This window comes from Leuciscus leuciscus (assembly GCF_965113295.1).
Source record: "Leuciscus leuciscus genome assembly, chromosome: 20".
NCBI lineage: Eukaryota > Metazoa > Chordata > Actinopteri > Cypriniformes > Leuciscidae > Leuciscus > Leuciscus leuciscus.
Window position 1 is genome coordinate 34,062,693 of NC_138744.1, and position 12,368 is coordinate 34,075,060.

Below are 12,368 nucleotides of genomic sequence, written 5' to 3' on the forward strand. Positions count from 1 at the left end.
AATCGAGGGAACCGTGATTGTCTGATGTCATTGACACGGTCAGTGTCCCTGTTAAAACTGCTTATTTCTCTGGATTTAAACATTCTTAGAAACATTAGGGATAATGTAAGTACACAAGTCAACAAAATATATAAAATTGTTCTAGTGGTTTTTGGATCCAAAAATCTTACATATTGTGCCTTTAAATCTAGTATGCATTAATATGAATTAATGCATACTAATGGACCTGTATTATAAAGTGCTACCAGTTATTCTTATGTTTACTTTATAAAAATCAGTGCAGATTTCGCAGCAAACGACACGTGAAGCACGAGCTGAAGATGTACGTACAATTATACTAAAACATCTTTTACTTGCTAAAAAAGTCTAAACTATCAATCAGATGACAGACAGAAGAACTGTGGTAGATAATGTGCATCAGGTTTAAAGGGGTCATCAGATGCAAAATTCGGATGCAGTTGCTCATTATCATTTAAAGAGACATGCACCTCATTATCATTTAAAGAGACATGCACCGAAACGGGTCGCTGTGAACAGAGCTGTTTTTGAGGAGGTAAAAGGGTGTTGTTTTACACAACCATTGAGGAATTTTAATCAAAGTATGTTACAAACTTTACATGAAGACCCTAAAGAATCATCCCAACTTGTGGAAAATCGGCATCCGATGACCCCTTTAATAATGTTGATTATTTAGAAGCCTGACTTGCCTCTAAATGATCAACATGATCAAAGCTTGATCAAATATGATACAGTGCGCTTTATAGGGTTAACATCATTGATATAATACACATTCATGATAATTCATGCTGTATTAGAGTAGGTAAACCACTTTAGCTAATATCATACAGCAATGGTTTCCTTTAACAAGGAGGTTACCAAATTGTATAGTGGGACTGTCATTTTATACAAACAAATGCATTTGGATGAGAGAGAGATAATTATGCCAAAGCCACAGCCAGGTTTGAGACACAATATCAATATTCGCTCATGGACAATGGACATGTCAATATCTTCTGTGATAATCCTTTAAGGACTTTGTCTTTGCTTGTCAGGTCGTAACGAGGATGATTTAGCTTGGCAAAGTGCTCAGGACTGTGAAATGTATTAAAAGGTCCTACATAGTCCAAGTCAAAGTTAGTACAGCGAGACAATGAGCCAGCGCTGGTACATAACCTTCCGGCTTATCCACCGGAGCAAAGATTAATTACTATAACAGGAAGAAATGACATGCTAAGGCAGCCATTAATACTGGCATGGCTGGATGATTAATGAGATCATCAATTATAACTAAATCAAGTATAATAAGCCTGTTGCATCATTTAGCGCTTCCCCACCGTGACCTTTAGCTCTGGAGTGGGATTTGTGGACACTTTCAGAAAAAAGAGGAAAATAAACTGTGATGTCCTACTTGACACAGCAGTCCTTATGACTTTAATTAATATCCAGTTATTTAAGAAGCACTCGTTTTCTTTAGCATTACAGCTATCGAATGCTGTTCTCCACCATAAAATAAACACAACATAAATATTTAAAGCTCTTGTCTTTATTTGGACATCCTGGAGTCTCCTGGAAAGCGTCTCCGATCTAACTCCCGCGAGTGATCCATAATCTCCCAGAAATCTGTCACTGTCACTGCAGCAGTCATAACACTTTCTCAATTTTTGTGTAACAAGAAAAGAGAATATATATTGTAAATCTATTACTGATTACTGTTGATACCGGTAAATGTATTGCTGATTATTATATAGATTATTATGATACATTATACTGTATATCCTGTATGGCGAGCAGGACGAGGCCGAGGGCCGCGAGAGCGGCGTGAGGTCGGTGGCGTGATTAATGATGAGCGACACCTGCGCGACGCACCGGTCTTGTATCTCTCACAGAGGAGCGGAAGCATAAAGGAGGAGTGATGACAGTGAAGAGTGAGAGAGGACCAGACCTGGACTTATGTTGTGTTTTGTTTATGTTTTATTATATAGATGGGCGTGTTTTTTTTTTTGCAAATAACTAACCTTGTGGATCCGTTTTCAGTCTTGATTTTGTTTTTGGGCTCTTCTAGAGCAGGTTTTAATGCTTGAATGTTCAAAAACACATTATCTCCCCATATTCTCCATTGTTGCAGCTCGTCTCTTCCCAGTCTGTCAGTAACACTCTGTTTAGTTCCTGTCTCTATGAAGCCCCTCCTTCTGAAAAGCACACTGTGCTCTGATTGGTCAGCTGGAGCAGTGTGTTGTGATTGGTCAAGTGCTTCAAGTGTGTTTGGGAAATGTCCCGCCCCTTACCATAACCGCCAGTTTAGCACACTACTAACTAACTCAACCAGGCCCCGCCCCTTTATTCTGCATATTAATTATTTAAATGAGGAATATTGTGACGTGTTCGTTCCGGGAAGAAACTCAAGGCTACAATGGAGGCGTTTCAGGAGTTCAGAAACACTGACACTGATACAGAGAAGAACTGGGACTTTTCAGAGTTTTTGCTGCTCAAAAAGCAACACAACACATTAAAGACTAAATATTTAAAATCTGATAGGGGCTCTTTAAGAATTAAGTCATGTGTACGTGAAATTTGTTTTTGATGAGATGATCTCCTGTGCGTATAAGAATGAATACTCAATTATTCGTGAATGTGACCCAGTGAGACGTCTCTCTCTGACATTTAGTTTTTTGATTTTGTTTTATTTCTACTGCATTTCTGTTTATCCTTCATTATACAGTGCTTGTTGACCTACAAAGACGAATGAAGACGTCTGACTTATTTTGATAAACCTACAAGAGCACCCTGCCGTTAAATAGATGTACTAGGGCAAAGGCGTTTGGTAATTCAGTTATGAAACCATGATTTATGAGAACACGCAGGGTGACAGCTAAAATGTATCACCCTATGATTTAATGGCACTTTATCAGCCGAAAACAACCCCGTACTAATCCGTTGTTGCTTGTTGTCTTCTTTAAAACTACGAGCCCTCGATGGATGACCCCACACGCGTATGTCACGGGCAGCAATAACACACACTCATCGTGTAAAGAACAATACCGAAGTAATGAAAATTCTGTAAGAGCTAATAAAAATACTGATGAAAATAAATTGAGCTGATAAATAACTTTGACAAGAGCCATTAATAACAGCCTCTCAGTTCCCCGTTCTCTCTCAACACGGGCTCTCGAGCCACCGAGTTCTTGTCTATAACTGAAAATAGTCTGTGTTTCATGCAGCTTATTCTGACACAGGCAATCAGAAGTTCATCGAAATAACTTCGGAAATCTCATTCCATTAAAAAAATTTCCTTCTGCGCTCAAGTCTTAAATTGTTTTCATGAAAGGCTCAAGCTGCAACATTTGGTGAGAATCGGTTGAGAAATCACCGAGTCCATAAATCCGTCTTCAGAGATAAGGCTTTGAGTTTACTCACATGAAAACACTCTATCTAGCTCAGCCTCGTGTGGCAGGCCGAGGTCAGGTCCCAGAGCTTGTTTCTTAGTTTGCTTTTCAGGTCTGCTGATTCCAGATCAGCTTATCTATATAGACAGCAGCAAGAAGGGCACTCAGCCGCAAAATGAGTGCTCCTAAAAATACACACGCACCTTCGATACTGCGCAGGCCATCTGATAAGGCTCAAGTATACTACACACCCATTGAGCCTGAGGCTTAAAACATTCGTTGGGAAACTAAAACTGGTCGAATTCTCAAGAGGGATATATATAGACAAGCAATGATTAAAAACACCATGAGATCACAGACAGATGAAGCTGAGAGTCGGAGTTTGGCTGTGGTAACTATTGCAAGTGAGCTTGTTTATTAATTTTGACATTTTCATAAGCGACCGCCAAGCCCATTTGTATTCATCGGTTTAGTGTGTAACCTGCCATCAGTAAATGAAGATCCAGCAGCCCCGGTGTGAAAACTAATTTGGCGTATCTGGTATTACCTCTGATTGTGGGCGATGAGATCCTCGTTCACACGGATCTGCGAAAACGACTAAAAACGCTGTATTCTGCTGCCATGCCAGTAGATGGCGATGTCACTTTGTAAAGAAACACCACATATATAGACTGAACATGTCACACGCTTGTGCATGACGTCACGGTTTTCACAGATTTGAAACCCGTTTTCAAAAGTTTGCATTTTCAGGCCCCTACATGCAGTTTTCGTGTAAATTAACGGGCAAAACGCAGAAAAAGTTTTCCATTTTTAGTTGAAAACGGTGTCGTGTAAACGGCACCTCATTGTCTCTTCTTAAATTAGACTATACCTAAAGGTATCTCACAAAATATTGAGCTACTCTAGATTCTGTTTAGTTATACTGGAAGAATTATTACCATTATTAATCCAGCTAAAAAAAAAGATGACTCCTTCAACTACAGACTCATTGGTAACACCTCACAATAAAGTCCCATTAGTTAACGTTAGTTAATGCATTAACTAACAATAAGCAATACATTTGTTGCAGTTACATTTGTTACAAGGCCATAATATTAACAGATCTTTATTTGAATTATGTATTACTAAATGTTGCAATTAACATTAGATTAATAAATACTTTAGAAGTATTTTTCATTTTTATTTCATGTTATCCAATGTAGTTAATGTTAACAAATAGAACCGTATTGTATAGTGTTACCAATTTATTTGCGCTTAGCAATAGTTTTCATTATCCATGTCATTTTTATAAAACGAAAACTCTATATCAAAACTATTAACACTATTTTTTGTTTGACTCAAGCTGCAAATATATGAATAATCCTTTGAAACCCGTCGCATGTGCTCATGTAGAATGTAACACTAGCATTGGGAAACCCTCACAATGTCATCACACCCAGTTATCACCACAACACAGTTAACACGGTTATCACTATCCCAACACTAGTATGAAAAATGGTTCACACACAAGTCAGAATCTCACAATGTATAAAAATACAACAGACCGGTCCATTGGCTTCCAAAAAGGGCTTAAATTAGGGAAAAGGTACAGAAACGTGGAAGCAAGGAGAATTGGAATTGCAGAATCCAGTCATAAAAATGGAATTTACAGTGTCATGGAATTTGTAAATCCATGAAAATCCATTAAAAAGTTAAAACACTCAATCAAATCACAATATTGACGAGTATATGTGAATATTAAAGTGCATATATATGCATACATATATACACACTTCTTTTTTTTTTCTTTTTTTTTTAGTTTGTGATTTTCACATCTGTTGGTTTGATTGCATGTTTATAGTTTTGAGAAATGTGTTGATTTTTTGGGAAATGTGTCTAAGCAATTTAGGAAAAGCTGTGCTTTGTTCAAGCCACATGTCCATCTCCTTTCCTTTTTGCTTAGTCAAACAGAAGCCCCATCACACATTTACACATATCTATCGGCCAGTGTTTGTTTCGTTTAGCTGAACTCAGCTGAGGTTCCCCGAAATGTGAGGATTCACTGTTGCGACATGTTTTCTCTCTGCTGTATGTTTTTTTGATGAACAACACTGGATGTCCATATTGTCTCACTGCTCGCTCTACACTCATTAGTTGACTCTGTCTGCCCATGTCAGTGTGTCGGCAGCTCTCCTCTCGAATAATGCGGGAGTGAACACACGTTATTGCTGTGAGCGAGTGAGGGTTCGAGACTACAGTCCTGAAAGCACAGGCCCTGTTTGGACTGAATAATTGCCTCATGCATACGACACTGGCTCAGTAAGATGTCCCTCGAATCCCTGCAGTGTGGTGTATAACAAATCATAGATCATTTGTCATACAATTGCATTTGGATAAATAAACAAGATTTACAGTAAGGTTAATAGACAAACTATCATTCAAAAGTTTGGGGTCAGTAGATAATACATTTTAATGAAAGCAAAATTTTAATGTTTTTGAATTAAATCTCTTATACTCACCAATGCTGCATTTATTTGATTAAAATATACAGCAATATCGTGAAATATTATAACTGTTATGTGTTTTCCTTCAGAAATCATTCTAATATGCTGATTTTAATGCTGCTTCATATATTTGTTTTGGAAACCATGATACTTTTTTCAGGTTTCTTTGATAAGTAGAAAGTCCGAAACAATTTTTTTGTAACAATGAAAAATAATGTACTGTCATTTTTGTTCAATTTAAGGTATATATCCTTGCAAAAAAATTAAATAATAATAATAATAATAATTTATAAAAAATAAAAAAGTAGTGTATATCATTAGTATATCAGTGGATTATATAGTGAAAACAGTAGTTTCTGCCACAGAATCAAAAATTAAAAAGGTAATTTGTGACTTTTATCTAACAATTCTGACTTTTTTCTCACAATTGCGTAATATAAAGTCAGAATTGCGCGATAAAGTCGCAATTCTGAGGAAAAAAAGTCAGTCTTTTTTTCCTTAGAATTGGACTTTATAACTCGCAATTGAGAGTTTATATCTCACGATTGTGAGAAAAGCTGTCAAAATTGCGTGATATAAACTCGAAACTGCGGTCAGAAGTTTATATCTTGCAATTCTGACTTTATAACGCAATTGAGAGTTTATATCACGCAATTCTGACTTTATACCTTGCAATTCTGAGAAATAAAGTCAGAAAAGTCAGAATTGTGAAATGTAAACTCCCAGTTGTGAGATAAAAAGTCGCAATTATCTTTTAAAATGTTTTATTCTGTGGCGGAAACAAGTTTCCATAATCTCAAACTCTAAACAGTAATGATCATTTTTTAAATGTGTTATCATATGAGTGACATTTCATTAAATTTGTGCATCTTATACTTTTTCACCTTCAGCAATACACACTCACACACACACACACACACACACATCTCCATTTTTGACTCCTCCGGCCATAATCCATTTGTTCCCCTGAAGGTGACTGCAGTCAGGCCGGATCTGGCCAAAGCACAGGGAAGATTAAGTGGCGCTGCAGTAAGTCACCTCTCCCAACCCTTCCAGCACCTCACCATTGACTCCCACCATATGACTTCCTCCACTAAATGCCACTTAAGCTATTACAGCTCTGCAGCCGCGGGCTTCTGGTGACCTGAGAGGGTGAGGACAGCGAAAGGGCGATGGGATGAGAAGCCCGTTCCTGAGACAGGACAGGACACCCCCAGCCTGACAGCACTGAGACTGGAGAGAATGGGCTCAGGGAATCAGCTTTCAGAATTGTCTAGTTCTGCTGACTCGATAGAGACGTTTAAACGTGTATTCGCTGTGGCAGCACTTGCCGCTGCGTCTTCGCGGCATGTCAATGTGATCCAGGTGTGTTCTGTCACCTTTGCGGCACGCGTTTTGTGAGCGGAAGCAGTATTGGAGCGAGCAACACGTTTAGTTAATTGCAATATTGTGTCATCTTGGCATTTTGTTTAGACATCAGAAAACAAGATGAAAGGCTTTATTAAAGTGAAAGGCAAAATTAAGGATGCAGGTACTAGTGAGTCTGAATCAGCAGAAACAGCATATTTGTGGTATATTTACGGTGTTCTTCTGTCATCATTGACCGAAAAATTTTACTTTTTTTTTTTTTACTAAAACAAAACAAATTTAATTAAATAAAAATCATGGACATGATTTGAAAAGATTAAATGGTCCTGTAAAAAGTAGTCACACTTGTGCTCCTCGAGGTAAAAAATGAGAGCATTGGAAATGAATGGGAGATAATGATTTCATCTAGTGGAAGTGTTTGGTACTGCAGCCAAACAAAATCTTACTGAAAGCTCTTTTTTGAAAAATATATTTCATATAAAAATTTAAAATAGTATTTTTGTGCATTTTTCATAACAATACACCTAAAATTCTGTTACTTTTAAGTTCACTTTTCACTTTTTTTCACTTGAGCAATGATCTGCCAAGTGTCATCTTTGAAAAGAGATCAAACTTAAGTATGTGCTCTAAAGAATTCAAGATTTACCATAGTTTAAGTTAGAACTTTCATTTTCAGGTCTATACTCAAAAAGTGAATAAATGGATTATAAATACAGCGTAACTATGATTTTTTTTTTATATATATAAAAAATCCCGTAAATATACAAACTATTAAATAAAAAACATCAAACTAAAATATAGTACATTCATTTCATTGACAAAAAAAAATGTATAAAAATGTTTGTCATTTTTGACTGACACGTGAAGAGAACTAAAGGGTTACTACTTTGATGCTGAATACTTACGTGTTCCATGAGTTCCTTTATCATCCCATTCCACTGGCCTTTATCATCTTGAAACCCATACTTTTCATCCTGCACCGGTTGGATCACGTAGGAGAAACCCAGAATGCTGGCCAACTCCTTAAGCAGGTCAATACAGAAGCCCTCAAAGCGGTCATTGCCGACGAGTTCCTTGTCAGACTTCTTAAGCATGACATATGGCTTCTCCTGTACAAAAACAAAACATCGAATGAGAAGCAGCTTCAGAGTTGAGATTTCTCATACTGTTCACCACACACACACACACACACCTAATCGAGTACAAGTAAATACCACTGACAGCTGGCTCTGTGGGTAAAATGTTTTTGACATTATTCATAACACAAAATGTAATGTTTTTACATCGTTTATGTTAAAATTGAAGTGAGCAATTTATGTGCTACTAGTGCCACCAAACTGCAATTTGTTTGTCTGAATGGCCTGAGCAACATTGACTCGCCAAATGATGTGATTGTGGGGCTGGACCGCCTCAAACCAGTTTGAAGCTTGTTTGAAAACAGTAATTATTTTTGCAATCCTATGTGGCACCCCAAGTGGCAAATAATTTATAGCTTAAAGTACAGTGTAAAGTAGTTTTATGATCCCACACCCTCAGACAAAAAGTACAAAAGCTGTCACTGGGATGGTACCCTACTAAAATGTACTCTTTAGGTACTAATCTGCACCATTTATGGGTAAATAAGGTAAAAAGATAGCTTTTGAGAGGGTAACACCCAAGTGACAACTTTTGAACTTTTTTTCATCTGAGAGTGTATAAAATGTCATTATGTATTACAATCTGCATTTAAGTCATGATTTGTTGGGAAATTAGCATGTGTTATGCATGTTATTTTCCGAAAACCTAGACATTATTTTACTCCGAATGTCCCTGACAGTTTGTATAGGTCATTATTTCCTCCTGCCTCCTGCATTGCCTCTCAATGAAGAAAGCTGTGCTGTACATGAAAGACCCCGAGATGTTGCTGGGATTGGCTCATGCAGGAGAGCTGGCATAAGGTACTCAAATGTTGGCGAGAGAGAGAGAGAGAGAGAGAGAGAGAGAGAGAGCGAGAGAGAGAGCACAGCCACGAACATAGAGACATTGGTCCTGAGGGGCTCTCAAAACTGAAGCGCTGTCCTGTTCTGCTGAGCCACGGAGATAAGCCCATTCTACCCTGGGATGTTTACGAATAAAACATGTGGGCTGGTGATGTGATGTACATAGAAACACCTTCCATGAACAAGACATTCCAAACATCCCGAATCCACAATGTAAGGCTTGATGGGAAGGCAGTTCCAGGAAGAGCGGTAACATTGGCCAAACCAGTTTTCAGCATCACCATCAGTTACTACACACAAGATCCATTCCCATTATCTCCATCCATGGATATCTTTAAACATGTAAGTCTCCCAGCTTATGCAGGTTGTTGTACTTCAGTTTCATCTGTACTTTTAGCGGTTTAATCAGACATAACAACTAAAGCAAGCAGAGTCTTAAAGTGAGTACAACTGGGATTCTTCAGCAATATTCTTTATGTACCTTGACATCTAAGAGTTCCCCAAGCCAACAAAGGGCTATATATCTATCGAATAACTCTTTGGACACCAGCCTTGCAACTGTCAAGACATTCCCAAGGAGCGATGGGACAAGGTACGACTTTGTCGTTTTATATTCAGTCAAAAAGGAGCAGTAGGACAGAGTAATGTTGCTGATTGACATATGCTAAATATTGAGCGTGGCAAGCAGCACACATCATCAAACTGTTCATTTTTGGTTTCTTGCTATCGTCCATACACATTTTCTGAGTGTTGGGACTCATAAACTGCTGGATCTACCAAAAGCATTGTTAGTCAACTATGGTCGCAAGTTCTGTCATTATCAGCATAGTTCAATGTGTCTGTGTTTCCCAAAACTGTAGTTCTAACGAACATTCGCAAACAGCATCGCAAAGTTGTGTGCTTGGAACGACAGCTCTCGAAATTAGGTTATAGAAGCAGAGTTTCTTGTTTGCATGACATCAAATCCTTATCTTAAGCCAAATAAGCAAGCTGACATTCAGTACAATCTATATAATTTATTTAGAATACATACAAATGTCATTTATGTATTTTAGTTTGTCAAGAGTGCTTAGAGTGCTTTAGTTAGTCAAAATGTGCTCTAGTGTGTAAGTTAAATTCCACTAAAATAAATCAAAATAACTGCGATAAAATTTGAATTAGTCCTCAGATGCCATGTCCGTAATTTATAGAAAAACATGTAGCATTAATTCGATCTCCAACATATTAATTAAAATAAGTTATTACTACACCACATGCATGACATCATTAACCAACGTGGTTGAATGACCAATTTGCGACACTATGGTTTCGGGAAATAGTCGTGACTAGCTAGTTGATTTCTTAAACGAAGTTAAGCAGCGAGTAATGTTGTTATACGGGAAACACACCCCAGGCTGGGACTGAAATTGGAACGAGAGGAACCAGCAATGTTCTGAGATGACATTTATTTGGACACACAACTTTTGTTTTTAGCAACAAAAAAGAAGAACATAAAATTGTGATATGTCACACCACAAGTTTCATTCTGTGTTGAGAATGGTTCTGCTTAATGTTGACGGGTTACTGAGAAGGAAATTAGTCCTTGAAGAATCAGATACCTTGACCTTTGCAGTTTTTCATAATGGATACAGATAAAGATGTTTTAATGAATCATTATGTCAGTTATTTCAGGATTGCTCTGTTTATTGCTTGCAGTGCTTCTGATCAAACTCACTTAAGGTGACCTTCACTCTCTGGGTTTCATCAAACATAATGTGACACCTTTCTAGCCCTGACATTCATTTTAGTCAGAAAAGACAGAACAAATGACACTATACAGACAGGACAGAAAATGCAAAGTATTCAGCTGGCAGCAGAAAAGAGGACTAAAACTCCTGCACGTTCATCCTCGGATTGAATTTGAGAATCGGTTTCATTTCAATTCTCTGCCCTGTCCAGACTCCTTGATGATAACAGATGCTTTACAGTGTTGTGAACAATCTTTCAAGTGGGATTTGTCCAGATCTGGAATCTGTGCATTTTGAAAAGACATGTGTTTTTCCATGCCATTACATTTGAAACCAGTTCTAGTTGTCACAATGGAACGTTTTCCCAAGTACTATTTCAGAACTCTCAGAAACTAAGTAGGAACATTTTGAGTCAGTCACAGAAATAGTCCAAGTCCACAAATTCTTGCAATAGCTGGCATACATTCAAACACGGTTCAGACCAATCGACCAATCAGACCAATCAGAGTGCCTATGATGGACCCCTGTCCACTATCAAAAGTGCCTACAATGGCCATGCGAGCGTCCGAACTGGACCTTGGAGCATCGGAAGAAGGTTGCCTGGTCCGATGAGTTCCATATTCTTTTACATCACTTGGATGGCCGTGTGCACCATTTACCTGGGAAAGATGGCACCAGGATAACTGTGGGACGATGACAAGCCGGTGGAGGGAGTGAGAAGCTGTGGACAATGTTCTGCTGGGAAACCCTGGGTCCTGCCTTTCATGTGAATGTCAAAATGAATCGTGACTTCTCCCTAAAGACTGTTGCAGACCAGGTATACCCCTTCATGACACTGGTGTTCCCTGCTGGAAGTAGGGCGACACGTCCGTGATAATAAATGTGATATGGCTCAGCTTGTCAGTGAACTACGGCTCTGTGTAGTAAATGCCGCTCCATCTGAAAGCAGGTGATGGCGATTTACTACGAATCAAGGAACCGGCTTTACTGACGAGATGCGCATAACAATGTCATGCGATATATCGCCCAGCCCTAGTCAAAACCATCATGGATTGGCCTCAACCTACCATGGTAAAAGAACTTCAACGTTTCCTTGGTTTCGCTAACTACTTCTGCCGATTTATAAAGAATTACAGTCTCCTAAGCTCACCTCTCTGCTCAAGCATCGGCCCAAGTCTCTGTCATGGATACCATCAGCCACGGAAGCTTTCAACCACCTATGAGAAGCGTTCAGTACCGCTCCTATCCTCACTCACCCGAACCCCAGCCTTCCTTTCGTCATTGAGGTGGATGCCTCATCCATTGGAGTTGGAGCGGTGCTTTCACAGCGGCAGGGTGAGCAACAGTAATGTCTCCATCCATGTGCTTTCTTTTCTAAGATGCTGTCCCCGGCGGAGCAAAACTACGATGTGGGAAATCGTGAGCTCC

General features: G+C 38.6%; 1 protein-coding gene across 1 annotated transcript in view; it reads right to left on the reverse strand.

The window, feature by feature from the left end:
- grik3 (glutamate ionotropic receptor kainate type subunit 3) overlaps window positions 1-12,368 on the reverse strand; it is a 157,119-nt gene that overhangs the window by 39,489 nt on the left and 105,262 nt on the right. The window contains exon 10 of the mRNA XM_082150269.1: window positions 8,140-8,343. Coding sequence (XP_082006395.1) covers window positions 8,140-8,343 — 204 coding nt within the window. The remainder of the gene's footprint in view (window positions 1-8,139; window positions 8,344-12,368) is intronic.